A 16405-nucleotide genomic window follows, 5' to 3' on the forward strand; every position below is an offset into this window, starting at 1 on the left:
AAGGTAAGTTAAAGGGATAGTTCACCAAAAAATTTAAAGGGGACATATTATGAGATTTTTTTTAAGATGTAAACTAAGTCTTAATCTAGGTCTGAGCAAAAGTGTGCTGTTTTGGGTGTGTCATTTAAAATGCAAATGAGCAGCTGAAGTGCAAACACTGATCACAATGATGGTGGTTTGTTGCAATTGAAACTCAGTTGTGCTGTGAATTGTTTTCTCTCTCTCTCTCAATTTCTCTCTGTATTAAATGGCTGTGCTGTGGTTGGATAGTGCAGATAAAGGGGGCGGTATTACCTTATTCTGACATCACAATAGGAGCCAAATTACAATTAGCTATTTTTTCACATGCTTGCAGAGAATGGTTTACCAAAACTAAGTTACTGGGTTGATCTTTTTCAAATTTTCTAGGTTGATAGAAGCACTGGGGACACAATTATAGCAGTTAAAAATGGAAAAAGTCAGATTTTCATAATATGTCCCCTTTAAATTCTCTCATCATTTGCTCACCCTCATGTTGTTACAAACCTGTATAAATTTCTTTGTTGTGATGAACACCGAAGGAAGATATTTTGAGAAATGTTTGTAACCAAACCATTCATAGACCCCATTCACTTCCATAGTAGGAAAAAAATATGGAAGTAAATGGGGTCCACGAACAGTTTGGTTACAAACATTTCTCAAAATATCTGAGGATTGTAACAACATGAGAGTTAGTAAATGATGACAGAATTTTTATTTTGGGGTGAACTATCCCTTTAACGTTGCTATATATCTTGTACAAACTGAAGACAAGGCAGTGTGCAGTGTTGTATTTTCAGTACTTTTAACAGGCATATTAAATTGCTCTGTGTAGAGTGAACATTTCTTGTGCTTATTTATTTAATTCTCTAATCAAACAATAATCTACCTAATTAAATCATATCACAAAGGCAACATCTGTGGTATTACTTCATCTCGAAAAAAGAAAAAAAATGTAAGAAACCAAGCTTAGCCAGTTGGGCCTGTTTTCTCTGAAATGTGACAGCTGCAATCCATATTTTGTGTCTTTAAAGAAATTGTGTTTACAGTTGCACTTTAAAAATGTCTGGGTTATTATTATGCCATGTTGGGTAAATATTGGACAGAACACGTACAAAAATGACTCGTAGCACGTTTTCTGTCCAATATTTACCCACATTGTTTAAAAATAACCCAGAAGTGTATGTTTGTAATTATTATAATCATTTGTTGACATTTTAAACTTTCGATTTATGTCTCAATGTCACTCAATGTTAAAGCTGGGACAAACCGTTCAAAGAAAAACTATACTTTAAGGCAGTGTTTCCCAATCCTGGTCCTCGATGGCCCCCTCCCAGAAAGTTTTAGATGTCTCCTTATTTAACACACCTGAATTAATTCATGAGCTTGTTAGGGAGCCGGGTTTACCATTTTGGAAGGAGGCTGATTTGTTGAATCAGGTGTTTTAAACAAGGAGACATCTAAAACTTTCTGGGAAGGTCCTCAAGACAAAGATTGGGAAGCACTGCTCAGTTCCTGGAGGGCCGGTGTCCTACATAGTTTACCTCCAATCTGCCCCAACACACCTGTCTTGATTTTTCTAGTAATCCTGAAGACCCTGATTAGTTGCATCAGGTGTGTTTGTTTAGGGCTGGATCTAAGCCCTATCGCGAGAAACCGGCCCTCCAGGAATTGAGTATGACACCATTGCTTAAAAGAAAGACTGCTGCATGTGGGGGTTGTGATTTTGACTGCGGATTATGTTTTACACTGAAAGCTTTTGTGTATTGCAGCCACCTGCATCATTCTTTCCTCGTACAGTCCTTTTGACGAACTGAAGTGTTTTCATTCTCCCTTAGTCAACGAGCTGCTTGGTTAGTTTAAGGTGGATTAGGTGAGATTGTGAACTCTTCTTATTTGCATCAAAACAGCGATGCCATAATAGATGGTTTATTTTCCTGGTTGTGATGCTTTACAAATGAACTGAAACTTATGCATATTAAGACAAAACCAACGACCACACTGAATGCTGAGGGCTTGGCCAGAACACATTTCACAATGTGTTCCTCTTATGTTGATTTAAGGTAAAGACATATTTACATAAATGGAAACCACTGTAGATGGAATTAACTCATACAACTCCTTGTATTTAGGGCTGGCCTTCATTTCTTACTGTAGGGTGTGTCTTTATCTGACAACAAGTGTGCACCTTTCAGTTTGGCATTGAACACCGATCCTTTCGGATGTTGTCAGTTTGCTCTTGGATTATGCCACACCATGGATACATTACTCCCTTCACTCCTGATTTTACTGTGGTCGAAAAGTTTCATCAATTGGGTGGTGGTCACAATACAGAGACACTACATGATCCGGTCTTTCTCTGGATTCTTCTGCATTTCCTTGGCACTAACCGATAGTTTTCTGAGTTTTATCGTCACGGTTATTTACTATCTGGAAGACTTCAACATCTCAGGCTGGCGCCTCACCAGGCATCACGTATGTCTCCTGGTCCAGATTGCTTGTTTAGTCGGCGGCGTTCTCCACTGGCCGGTGTTTCTCCTCACGCTGTTGGATAATTTATGGACACCAAGTTCATCGCAGAAGACCTGGATGCAAAAACTGACCTATGGCGCAGGGGTGTGTCTCATTTGGATTCTAGCAACTTTGTATGTCTTTTGGGTAGCAGATGTTGTTTTATTATTAGGAGGTGACAAGCACCCCTGCCACGTATTCAGTAGCTCTCAAAGTATTCAGGTACTCAGTACTTTACTGTTGACTGTCACCTGTGTAGTATTTTATTCATTTACTTCTCCTGAGAAAAAGAGAGTACAGGTGTTTCTGCATTCCCCACAGATCTGCATGATTTCTTCAAGGCAGATTCTGTACACATTCCTCAGCACGTGGGCACCTTTTATCGTTCTCATGATCATGTTTCCATTTTTACAGACAGAGATGAATGCACTTCTGCAAATGAATACCGTTTGGTTGTGTTTTCTTAATAGCTTCGCTATGGCTATGGCTTTGTGCAGTCGGCCCTTTGAATTCAGCGAGACTTTAACAGATGGATTTTGTTCCTGGTCTTCATGTTTTGTTTATGGAACTGAAAAGCACAGCCACATTCAAGTTCAAATACTTAATAACTGACCAGTATAGACTTTTAATGAAGATAAATGACCAGTCTGGGTTCAGTTCTTATAATCTAATTTTGAGTTTAGGAGCATGAAAGTTTGATTTGACATGATCTTACTTGAGAAAAATATCAAGGTTATATTTTCAAAGAAAGTCTATGTAAATATATTCCTATATTTGTGCATTGGTTGGTTCTTTATACTTTTTTTTTTTTAATAACTTTATACTTTTCCATTTCTTATATTATTAAGTTTCAATATGTAAATATAAGGTAAAATATCATCAGTATTTTAGTGTAAATTCTTTTTTTTGGCTTTGTGAACCCATTAGTTCACATGGAAAAACAGGAACAAGGAAGAAAGTTTACCATCACCATTAAAACTGGCAATACGACTTCATTTCACCAACCAAAGAAAATGCTGCCAGTATTTACCCAAGAACAACTTTGTAGTTTTAGCTTTGGTACAATGCATTACTTAAATAAATATCGTTTTGTTCAACCCAACAAAAGGCATAGTTGATAAATTACTCTTTTGAAACATAAATAGCAAACTAATATTGACATTGTGTTGTATAAGCAGAGCACAACTGGCCTCTCCAGTCGAGCCTAGTTTTTTATTATCATTTTTGCTTCCTGCAACCAGTGCAAGACAAATACATGTAAAACCCATCTACTCTCATAGACAGACATCTTTCACTTTATCACTCACAACACAGTAATGTTTAAACACTACAAAACCACAGCATTACAAGATTGTTGTTTTATAACAGATCAAGTAAACAAACTTTCGTACCAAATGCAATAAGTCTTTTAAATAAGGGTTAGGAAATATATATTTTAATGTATGTTTTTTAATAATGTATGTAAATATTTATATCAATTTTATTATTGTGAATGTTGTGTATTGTTGATTGTATGGCGAGACCAAAGATAAATCTTTAGCTTTGGCTGAACAATAAAGTAATACTACTACTATTACTACTACTTAAATTGATTAAAAAAGACAAATAAAATGACAAAATTATCCAGAGTAGTGTACACTGTCAGAAATAAAGCTTGCAATGCACTGGGATGGTACCCTTTTAAAAGTCCTAATATGTAGGCTACCATTGATTTAGGTACAGATATGTACACTGTAAAGTTGAATCAACTTGAATTTACCTCAGGCATAAATAAAGTTGAAATAACTCAAGTTAATTCAACTTTAAATTTAAAAATGTATAACAACTCCTCACTAGTCAAGAAAGTTCAAATTAATTGCAAATTCAAGTTTATTAAACCTAACAATGCAAGTGCAACAAAGGAATTTTTATGGTAAAATATTTATGCACTGCACCCTTAAGGTACAAAGGTGTACTTTTTTAAGCTTTTGTATATTTATTTCCTGAGAGTGTACAGACACTGCTGTTGTGCATACACTGCAAAAAGTAAAAAAATGTATCAACTTAAATAATTATTTAAAAAAAATACTTAATTACTTCAATTGGTAATGCCTAAAAATCTAAGTTTTTTTCTAATTTGAACTTTCTCACTTTCGCTCAGTTTAAACATTTTGGGCGCTTATGCTAGTCCAATACTAAAATGCATTTCGAGCTGCTTTTAATTTAATCTTGCCGTGACATATTAGGGTGCATCAAAAAACACAATTCTTGAATTTTGATATGGCTGGGTGGTAAAAAGTGTTCCAATATATGTAGAAACAACACATGCAAAATATTTTTCCAGTACATGATGATTTAGGGGTGCCACCGCAGATCTATTTTTGTTGGATAAAGTGGTTAACAGTGCTCCATGGTCGCCATGAAGATCTGAGGTAAACAATGCTACAGCTCAATAAAACTGAGCTGATCTTTCTATTTGAGGGGATCTTTCTGTGTTGTTGGGTATGTATTATTACATATTACTATCATACCAGTTGGAGGAGCAACTTTCAGTGGTGGTTGGAGATGCAGAGTGGCTGAAACTGCTTGGTGTCCCGGCGTATAAGAAGCAGACCAATGGGGCATGTGGAGTGATCATTGCCTTGTTGACATACAAGTTGCTGCGGGATTGGTGCTGTGCTGACCAGGTTGTCAACATCGCATTTGACACCACTGGGTCAAAAACCTGCCATCTCACAGCAGCCTGCATTGCCATACAGCTCTGACTGGGCCTACCACTGCTTTGGTCTGGGTGTTGGAACCACTTTGGTGAGGTCCTCCGGAAGCTGGTTTTCACAGACCTGAAGGTGGAGTCATCACGCTCACCTTGTTCACACGCCTGAGAGAGAAATGAAACCTGTTACAATTTACGTTGGGCAATTTACGTGCTGAACTTGTCAGGTGCGCAAAAGAAGTCACTGACCACAAGCGAGATGCCTACCATGGGTTTTTGCGCTGCTGTGTCTTGTGTTTCTGGATGCAGATAGTGAAGAGCAGACTGCAGTGACCTTCCGACGACAGGGAGCACTCCACAAGGCACGATAGATGGGTGACCAATGCTGCGTTCAAAAAAAGTGAGGTCAATGTACGTGCAATGAACGTTGTCAATGACTGTGCTGAACGTGGCATCAAGCTCACATCCGACTTCGTCACAGTGGCAAGGAAGGAGCAGCACCTGCAAAATGTGCTGCAGGCAGTTGAACATGAACGCAACCAACAGCTAAACCTTCGCCGCTGCAAACTCAAGCTAATCCCTGAACAGGACGTTACTCTTGGGTGGCAGGGGGGAGACATATTTGGGGAGAGACACACTGGCTAGGCTCAGAGTTCAGGTTCCATTTCCGCTCTCTCTTTCTCCCTGGTGATGTTGCTCAGTGAAGCAGACTCTGGCACAGACTAAGCAATTAAGTTTGAAGTTAAGTTAGTGTCAGCTTTTACCATTAGACCTTGTTAGTTGCCAGTAAGTTAGCCACTATCACTCTAAAAACAAACAGTGCTAAATAGCACCAAAAGTGGTTGACTTGCTCGTAATCGTAGGGGAACCATTTTAAGTGCCATATAAAACCTGGCACCAGTGTAGCACCTGTATAGAACCATATTGTGCTATATAGAACCATATCTGGTGCTATAGTGGTGCTACTGTATATCACCCCCGTAGTGTGTCAGTATCGCCCCTTGAGTGGGGCTTATGTTTAATTAAACTTTATGGGGTTGTTTTCCGGACAGGGATTAGCTTAAAGGCGCTCTAAGCGAATAATGTGCGACGTCACTTCCTGTTGATGTTTGAACTGTTTTCAAACAGACAGAGCGTAGCTAACTCCTCCCCCTCCCCCTCCCTTCCGTGCTTTCATGAACGCGCCCAACCCCCACCCCCAAATCCTTCTTGTCGTTTATTGGCTGGAATACTTTGTTTTGTTTTGTGCTGGCTAGGTTTGGCCATTTGTTGATATGGCCGTTTGTGAAGCCTGGGCTGTCTACAGAGATCGCGTTTTTTTACAGTTTGATCAGGAGACAGGCAGCAAGCAGATAGTGAGGAGATGTTTCCGGTATGTAACAAAAAATGTTTTATGGTCTAAAACGCTTCAATTCGCTTAGAGCACCTTTAAGACAGGACTAGGCCTATTAGTTTAATTATGAAATAGAACTAGTTTTAACAAACATGCTTTACTAAAAACATTACTTGTGTACATTTTGAGGCGAAAACAAATGGCACTGATGTTTTTTAAGATATGTCAGTACAAGTTGTTTTCAGTTTGGACAGCTCTTACATTTATTTTAGTCCAGGACTAGTCTAATCCCTGTCCGAGATTCCACCCCTATATGTGTGTCCAACATCCATCACTGCTGCACAAAATTCAGGGTAAGGCCACTTGAAGATATGTCCCATTGACCTCCATTCATTTTGTCTATAGGACAATTGAATAGAGAATCTTAAAAGTTGAAATCTGAGAAATGCCCAAGTTGCCCAAAGGGCAAACAAACAACTTTTACTTTGATAACCCTATAGAACATGTTACTGTATAAAAGTTCACTGTACTCAACATTTCCAGGTCAATCTTTTGGCAATCTTTAAAAATTTCAAATTTTTCCATATTTTGCCAAAGTTCATGTGTTGGGTGGCACCCCTAAATCTCAATGGAATTTCTCAAAACTTTGCAAAAGTCATTTTTATGTTAATTGGAACAAAATGCAATGCCAGCCAAATTGATATTTTGAAATTAAAATTTCCCATTCAAATTTGATGCAATGCTGAAATTTTTCATTTGAAGTGAGAAAATGTAAGTTTATAAAACTTAATTTGGTAACACTTTATAATAAGAGTCCATGAATCACAATGAACTAATACCAGGGTTTCCCGCAGCACTTTGCTGTTCGGGCGGCCCACCTAAGCTGGGAAACCCTACCACCTTAACTAGGTCGTCCAAAAAAAAAAATTTGCTGCACAAAAGGCTGTCAAGTGCATCTCGGAGAATAGCGCAGACACGCTTCACACCGCAAGCAGGCACATAATCTAGTATGTGTTCATTTTCTGTCATAGTTCCTTCAAAATTACGTTTTATTTGAGTGTTTTTAATACAAATATTTTAATTTTCTTCATGACGCGTACACCCCACCCCTTTGATTGCCACGCACCCCGGCCCCGCCCACTCACCCAACCCTACCATCTTAACTAACAACTGATCTGCGGGAAACCATGAATACCTAAATTAATCATTTCTTAAATATGAAGTAATGCTGGGTTAAGGCTTGTACTAATCATAAACTAATAATAAGTCATTTTTAACTATGAGTCATGACTCAACACATGAATTCATTGTTAATTATTAAAAATAAATAACAACAAAAAAAACATGTCATTTTGTACTTAATGATAACTCTTCATTAGTTTATGATAAGTACTTTGGCAGAGTTAAAATTACAGTGGTAATGGAAATATAAAAAAAAAAACTATTTATTTATGTTTATTGTGTTACCACTTTTTTAACAAATCAATTTCTACAGTGTTTTGTTAGTGGAGTTTGGGTGTTAAATAGAAAAGACCTCCCCCTCTTTACAGCATACACTGAACCGTTGGTTGATGCAGTTCAAGTGAATCTCTTTTTTACTGTAAATGGTAAGTAAATGTTTAATAAATAAACATTTTGACAATAACATTTAAGAGTTGTGAGGTGTTATGTTTTATATTGCTGTTAGTATCAAGATTAACATTAAGGGGTGGTTTCAGGGACAAATAGTCATGTGTTATTGTCAGTACATGAATGTGGCAGTTGAGTGACTCAGGTTGAGCAATTTATACTCGATGTTTTTGTTTTTTGTTGTTGTTTTTTGCTTTGTAGTTGTTTTTATCTGTTAATTTGAGCAGAAGATTTGCTTTGGTGGACTTTGAAGGAGCACAGAAATAGGCCAAGGTCAAACTTTATTAGATACCCTTACGGGCAATATTACGGGTTTCTGTGTTGTTATACTTAGTTATCAGTTGATTTTGAATAATGCATTTTTCCCTTTTACCTTTGTTGTATTAACAGCAAAGTTCAATATCCATTCTGACCTTATCACCTCCTTACAGCTGCTAGCTCATCATTTTCTACTGTTATCATGTGAAAATGAAGAGGAGACCAACATGGCTTTTGGATTGAAATGAAGTCAAACTTGTTTAAATGTAGCCTACTGAATCATCCCATGAACTCCATGTGTTTATAAATATCTGTGCTGTTGTTATATTGGGAGTGTGCTTTTTAGTCACGGATGTCTTTTTTAATGAACACTTAAATGCATGATGCATTGAGGACAATTTTTCTGTCATATATGTTGATCAGATGACATTTAAAAAAATTCTTTTTTATGAGAATGAAAAATTATTTATAGTTACATTATAGTGTTTTGTCCCAAAAGTATCGTTATATCGTCCCCTTGGAATTCTAAGGTTCTATCTGCGTTCTGAGCAGTTTTGAGATATTTAAAGGTTTTGCATTACATATAGGAAAACTTATATGGGGAAGAAGTTTCTTTCAAACATGAAAATAACAGGGACCCTAAATGTAGTCTATACAATATCAAAATCCTCTCAAATTTGTAAATGGGTGTTTTTGGAATGGGTCAATTCTAATTCAAAAATAAAAAAAACACTTTTCTTATAAGGTTCTATCTGACAAAACATTATTATTACATTAAATATAATATTAATGTTGTAACAGTGTCTCAGAAAGGATTACATTTTACTTTCTAACACATTTTATGACATATATTTCATATTTTTAGCACTTCCACGTAATTAGGACATTTCAAATTAAGCAATGTAGGTCTAAATATTTTGTCCAATGCAGATGTTAATTTTTTGTACCAATTTGGTGGGTAAAAAAAGAAATTGTTACTTTAATCTGTCTTTTGTTTAGACAGAAAGCAGCTACTGTAATACATCTGAGTAGGACTTTATTCCATCTAAAGTGGGCCAGGTAAAATGGCTTTCTCTCTAGACATCAGTATGGCTGAAAAACATGCTAACAGTTATTGTTGTAATTAAGACCCCTTCAATAAAATTTTTGACTATTTGAGCTTTAAGGCTTAATATTGTAGAAATTAAGACATTTTAAGACTTTAAATACTGCAAGAAAACAGTGAACTAATACCAGTGAACTAATACTAATAAGAAAAACTGCCAAAGTACTTATCATAAACTAATGAAGAGTTATCAATAAGTACAAAATGACATGTTTTTAGTTGTTATTTATTTTTAATAATTAACAATGAATTCACGAGATGTCACGAGATGATGCTCAGTTTTGAGAGTATACCCTTGGTTTGGGTAAGATGGATGTAGGTGCAGGCTTCTTGTGTGTTTGCTTTAACCCTTGGCTCTGCGTGTGATTTTGTGTAATGAAGAGTTACACAATCAAACACAAGCTGTGGCACTTCAGGAAATGGAACCTGTTTCTACTGAAACAGCTTGGAACAAATATACAAATCTATACTCTTCATCTGTATGATTTCATATGTGTTGATCCTGTTCATCTTCAGTAAAATGTGTGGAAGAATTCAGACACTGCCATTGCCTTTTCAATATGGCTGTGCATATTGTTTACGTCCTGCACTGCGGTGTAGAGTATTTCATTGTTATCTTTTTAATTTGAGGATGCTTTGTCAGGAAATCTAGCAAAGGCTATTATGGAATTTCTGTTCTGCACTGTCAGAAATAAAGGTAAAAAACTGTACCTTTTCTATCACTGGGGCTGTACCCTAAGTTTCCGTTTTATACCTTTACAAAACAGAATACAATTTTTTGTAGATTACCGTACCTTAAGGACCTACATTGTTAGAAAAAAGTCAAAATATGTACCCTAGCTGTCAGTGGGGCAGCACCCTTTAAAAAGGTAATTGTATGGACCATTTAGAAAATTTAGTACCTTTGAGATACTAATATGTATTTTTCAGGTCCTAATAAGCTCTCTTTGGTCCCAGTATGTACTTCTGAGGTGCTAAAATAAAATCCCTAGGTGCAAAACTGTACTTTTTGAAAGGGTACAGCCCCAGTGACAGAAAAGGTACAGTTTTGTACCTTTATTTCTGAGAGTTTGAGGCACACAACTATCACCCCATGTTATCACCTCAGTGGCATGTGGATGGTCACGTACAACACGTTTTAATATTTTTAGTGCACTTGCAACATCACTTCCTCCCCTACCTGACATGACCTCAGTAAACACAGTAGCTTTGTGTAGTACAATGTAAAAAAAATCCGTAGAAATTACAATGTTATTGCACCTGGGTTGCCGGTAATTTAATCTTGATTTAAATTTATGTTATTTACTGGCAAGAGTTTGTTCAAAGTTAAATAAATTTTAAATATTAACAAGTCTTTATCTTTACAGAATAAAACTATACAATAACAGCCTCATGCAAAGCATTCTGGGAACCAGAAATCATCATCAACCTTTTTCTGTTTTTTGCTTCAGATTTTGTTTCCCAGAACGTTTTGCTTGATGCTGTTTTTTTTGTTTTACTCTGTAAAGACAAAGACTTGTAAATGTTAAATGTTCATTCAACTTTGAACAAAATTTTGCCAGTAAATAACATAAATTTAAATCTACGGTAAATTACCGGCAACCCAGCTGCAATTTCTACGGATTTTTTTTTACAGTGTAAGATTATACAAGTCAAGTTTCACATATAAAGTTGATCCTGATTGGTCATCTTCTGTGCATTCGAAGCGCTCACGCAAATAGAACATTATAGAGCCAAGTTAGAGTTCCACTTTGAAGATAGAACCTTTTTGGTTTTTCAATAAAAATTCCCAAAATGTACACAACATCTCATAATGTAAATAAGTTGTCACAGAATAAGAATATGTGAATAACTCAATTTTGACAAAAATGTCAGATAGAACCTTAGAATTTCAAGGGGAACGATATGTTGCTGTCTTTACATTTACCAAAAAATTCCGTAGAAATTTGCAGCTGGGTTGCCGGTAACTTACCGTAGATTTAAATTTATGTTATTTACTGGCAACATTTTGTTCAAAGTTAAATGAACATTAAACATTTACAAGTCTTTAGCTTTACAGAATAAAACTAGAAAAACAGCATCAAGCAAAACATTCTGGGAAACAAAATCTGAAGCAAAAAACAGAAAAAGGTTGATGATGATGATTTCTGGTTCCCAGAATGCTTTGCATGAGGCTGTTATTGTAGACTTGTTCATGTTTAATGTTCGTTTAAATTTGAACAAACTGTTGACAGTAAATAACATACATTTAAATCTACAGTAATTTACAGGCAACCCAGCTGCAATACCATTGTAATTTCTGCAGATTTTTTTACAGGGTGTTTATATGGTAAATGTGAGTATAGGGCCTATAGTATAAAAAATTACACTGAGGGAGTTAATTTTTAACAAATAAAAAATCTTTTACACTGATTAGTGTAAAGTTATAGTAAGATTTAACGCTGCATAAAGTAAATGCTAACACTTTAAAAGAGTCAATGTGCCAACACTTTCAAAAGTGTTGAAATAACTCTTATAGAGTTATTCTGAGGTTCCATATTTTGCTGTATATACATGCACTAACTCAGCATTAGTTCAGGCTAAAGTAACAATAAATGTATGTCTTAGTTCATTATAATTTATGATTCATGGAACCTTATATAGTGTAACCAATTTTTTTTTAAAATATGTACCAATAGGCTTTGCTCATTATATATATAATGTTTATAATGTTTACATTTATATGTGTTTTGTGCCAAGAGAGGTCACACTTAACACGGACGAGGCCTTAAGAATTTTTTAGTTATAAAAATTTAATTTGATTTTTTTTTTTACATATTTCTTGTATTTTCTGTTTGTATCTTAATAAAATAGTTTGAAAAATAAATATGGATAGACATTAAAACTTCTAACACAACTAATATATTCTAATATATATACACTAACATGATGATTTTATCATTTTCCTTTATTATTTTCTTCTGTTAATAATGTTCCATTTCATGAAACCCAGACGGGCATTGATCAAGAGTGCTGAATTAACCGAGCCAAAAGCGCATTACATGCAAAAAGTAAGACACGAGACATTTGACACTACAGAACTTTTCTTGAATTTAATTCAAGTTCATTGTCTATACAAGATTTACAATATCTGAAGTCGGGGAAATAAACAAAAACACTAGATACAACTGAGGTATTGGCTAAAAGCATGTACATGTATTTGTAACTAGTAAATATATCAATCATGAGATGCGCCATCTGCTTTAGAAAACATCTTATATCACAACATGAGGTAGGAGAGCAACGTCTCATTTTCATGCAAGAGCAAAAAACCTCTCATCAATCACACGGTAAGATTGGCAATATAAGTGATGATACACACCAACACGGCATATCACGTTTCAGAATCCCAACTTAAAATACGCTGTTTACAAAAGTCGTAAACTTATTTTCTTAACAGTGTCGAGTTATCAAAAAGAATTGATTTTTTTTTGTAGTAACAATCTCTCGGTTACACATTATAAAAGGTGTGATTTAAAGATTACGAGACACATGCTGTGCTGGTAGGTAGTCATAAGTTTACTACAACAACCATTATAAAAACTCTCTATTTTTTTGCAATAGTAACACATATTCTTTTCCTTCATTCCCCATTACAGAATCAGCACAAGGGAGTCACAGTATTTGTTATCCCCTGTGAACTATTGTGGGACATTTGTTTTTAAACACACTGGGAGAATTGCGAATTATTTATGCACATCATCAGATACATATTTCACACCTATACAATGTTAGCTCTATTATCTCAGGTTGCTCAACACTGCAAAAGCCCAAAAATCAGGATTGTTATTTGAAAAGTCTATTAAATAAAGGACTGTATTCCCATGCCCATAATTCACATACACCATAGCATTCTACATAAAAGACAGACAGCGCCCCCCCGTGTACAAAATGCAAATTACACGTTTCGTTAAATTGGTACAAATGAAAAGTTTACTCTAGAAAGCTTCAGAAATACAATTGATACCCGAAACTATCAAAAACAGCATTGAAACCGGCTGCTACAGAGGTAACTGTGGTGAAATAACAAACCTAATACTGATGGTACAGAAACTGTAGTTGACACACTGGAGTAATGCATTATATTACAGTGCCTGAACAAAAGCTACAATCTCTTAATCTTTAAACAGAAAAACTAAAAATGCGCATTAAAAAAGCACTCTTTTCAGCAAACACAGTTGCTTACTGACACGCATCGTCTCAAATATCAAAACTCCACCGTATGTTTGGCCATCAAGCACGTTTCTTGCCCTCTTCCCATATTTTTTACATATAACATCTGTTTAAAAGCTTCTGTGTGCGAGAGAGAGTACAAAAATCACTTTTGCAATAATTAGTCTGTGTTTTAGCATAACAATATAGTTCACAATACATGCATTTCACTCCCTTCTATATCAAAATTTGTTTAGATTTTGAAAAGCTGTCACAATGGGGAAGCAGAAAAACTTAACGGCAGCAAAATATTAATTCCAGTGAAGAAGACACCGGAAAGCACGTTTCACTTTTCTGGTTCCCTAATGAGTGGGACAGCACCATGCATCCCGCTCCCCATACCACCATACACAACATCAACAACCCCTTTAGGTCTTTTAGGCAAAATTTTATATTTAGAAAACTTATTATTTATAAGAATTTAATTAATATATTAATGACTACTGTATGTACAAAGTGTATATAAATCTTTATTAGTTAATACATTAAATAATTTCTGAATAATTCCATGAAAGGTTGAACATTAACAGATTTACAGTACATTTTGGGTTGCGTTTTACTCTTCATTGCTGGATGTATTCACATCAGTCAGGGCGTCTTTTCTTAACATTTTCCTCCGTGCGCTTCAGAGGTTTTGCACTGTACACATTAGCTGCGGCTCGGCTGCTATTGAAATCCTGTGCACGGTGGAATGCTTTATATAAACTATTATATGTACACGTGAACCAAAGTTTCAATAAGCCCAAAACCATTTTGTTTCCCGCGTCCGTCACTTTTTCTCTCTCTACCCATTTATCCGTGCTTCCGCCGGACAACGACAATGTACGGGTGGGCGCTGAAAGATAGACGGGGCTGCATGTGGCCCCTGGGCATCAATGACAGCTGCCCCATTCAAGCAGAGACAAAGCCTGAACGTTCCTCCCGTGGCCTCCCCGTGTTTTCCTTCTCTTTGGCAGGCCTGTTTGTTCAGTCAACCGGGATAATGACACAGAGCGAGATAAAAACACCCAACGCGTAACAGCCACTTCACCGGGAACACAGTGATCAAGATCTGAGACTGCAGCGCTTCCAAGTAAAGAAATTAGCAATGCATTATGGGAAATTAGGAAATTAAAAAAAGATAGATTTAATGTGTTGTGTGCTTTGTTTGACACATCCCGGTTAATGGGAGACATAATCAACTACCCATGAGTGATGCTACAGGATCCCTTTCAATCCCGAAGGGCTGAGCGTTCATTCTGTTCTCCAGGAGAGGGCGACTGCGAGTCTTTGCTTACTGCATCACACAGGAATGAAAGCGCCATGTATACCAGCCTGTGCGAGGGTCGGCGGTACAGACAGGAAACATATAATCAATGCCAGACTGAAAAGGGGCCCTGATTCACTTATGAAATATAATCACTTAAGCATTCTAGACAATATTATTAAACTGATGCTTTTTGCATTGATATACACTAAAATAAAAAAAGGTAAACGTCTTTGTGTTGTCTCGCCGCCGCTCTGGATGTTTGGCGTCCGTGTGACAGGTAGTATTCGAGCGAGTGCCCGCGGGGTCGATCAACGCACAAAGAGTCGGATGGGGAAAGCTCAGTAACACCACAGGCGGTGTGGAGTCCTGAAAAGAACCACCGCCACTGTGTCCAATCACCGTTATAAATAAAGATAAACACAAACAAATGCTTAATCACTGGTCAGGGGTCAGACACAAAGTCTGTTTAAATAAAGACAAACATCGAGTCTTTTTATGCGGCACAGTTTCGGGAGTCGCTCATTTCTGCAGAGGGTTTGTCCGGGGACTCTGCAGGGAGTGGACGAGCGGGTTCCTGGGCTGATCGAGGGAAAGAGTTTATCCGGAGTTTACCTCGGGGGCTGGCGAAGATGGGGAATATTGGGATTGGGGGCTGGCGGATGGGGTCGGGGGCTGGGGAGGGCTGCTGCTGTGTCTCCCCTTCGTTCCAGACTGAGCCATCTGCTGCTGAAGCTGTGAGATCATGAGCTTTAGCTTCTCTCTGGCCTCCCGCTCTCTGCGCAGCTCGTCCTGCAGTTCTTGTCGCTCCGCCTCCGCTCGCTCAAGGCGGCATCGCAGCTCGCACAACTGCACGTAGAAAGAAATTGTCTTTTATTATAGTTAATTTCGACATTTATTTGTACATTACTTACACAAATTCTGCGCCGCTGCGTTAGTTATTGACAAACACGGATCTCCGCATTTACCTGCGCGCTGTACTGCGCCTCCTGCTCTTTGGGCTGGCATGCGCAGCTCTGCTGTCTGAGCTGCTCCAGTCGGTGCTCGAGCTGCCGTTGCTCCTGCCGCACCTCCCCCAGTCTCTGAGCATGCTCGGTGTGCACCGCCTCCAGCTCGCTCTGCAGCTCCAGCTGCTCCGCAGACAACTCCCTCAGCCTGGCCGCCTCACCCCCGCGTACCGCCTCCAGCTCCTACGCACACATACACAGCGAGACGTGGATCAAACAATATGCCCAGCAAAGGATGCAGCGCTGTAGCGGATGAGTTGTGGGGCGGGTGATAAACTTCAGATGTTGACATATTTCATTCTGCCCCGGCCTTCACTCTTACTTTAACTATCTCTCTCGCTCTCACAGGGATACA

At 37.4% G+C, this 16405-nt stretch overlaps 2 protein-coding genes across 3 annotated transcripts in view; one reads left to right on the forward strand and one right to left on the reverse strand.

Moving 5' to 3' along the window:
• The first annotated feature begins 1755 nt into the window (after window positions 1-1755).
• Window positions 1756-4036, forward strand: gpr160 (G protein-coupled receptor 160). The gene is made up of 2 exons (XM_065277150.1): window positions 1756-2081; window positions 2151-4036. The coding sequence occupies exon 2, from the start codon at window positions 2275-2277 to the stop codon at window positions 3139-3141; it is 867 nt and encodes a 288-aa protein (XP_065133222.1). The 5' UTR covers window positions 1756-2081; window positions 2151-2274; the 3' UTR covers window positions 3142-4036.
• Window positions 4037-12623: 8587 nt separating this feature from the next.
• skila (SKI-like proto-oncogene a) overlaps window positions 12624-16405 on the reverse strand; it is a 29407-nt gene continuing 25625 nt past the window's right edge. For both annotated transcript variants that reach the window (XM_065277045.1, XM_065277046.1), the window contains exons 7-8: window positions 16012-16233; window positions 12624-15892 (exon numbers count right to left, since the gene is read on the reverse strand). In XM_065277045.1, coding sequence (XP_065133117.1) covers window positions 15644-15892; window positions 16012-16233 — 471 coding nt within the window. In that variant the 3' untranslated portion in view covers window positions 12624-15643. The remainder of the gene's footprint in view (window positions 15893-16011; window positions 16234-16405) is intronic.

The sequence above is a fragment of the Paramisgurnus dabryanus genome, chromosome 6 (genome assembly GCF_030506205.2).
Source record: "Paramisgurnus dabryanus chromosome 6, PD_genome_1.1, whole genome shotgun sequence".
Lineage (NCBI taxonomy): Eukaryota > Metazoa > Chordata > Actinopteri > Cypriniformes > Cobitidae > Paramisgurnus > Paramisgurnus dabryanus.

Coding starts and splice junctions, on each gene's coding strand:
- gpr160 (XM_065277150.1), top strand. CDS start 2,275: ATGGATACATTACTCCCTTCACTCCTGATTTTACTGTGGTCGAAAAGT.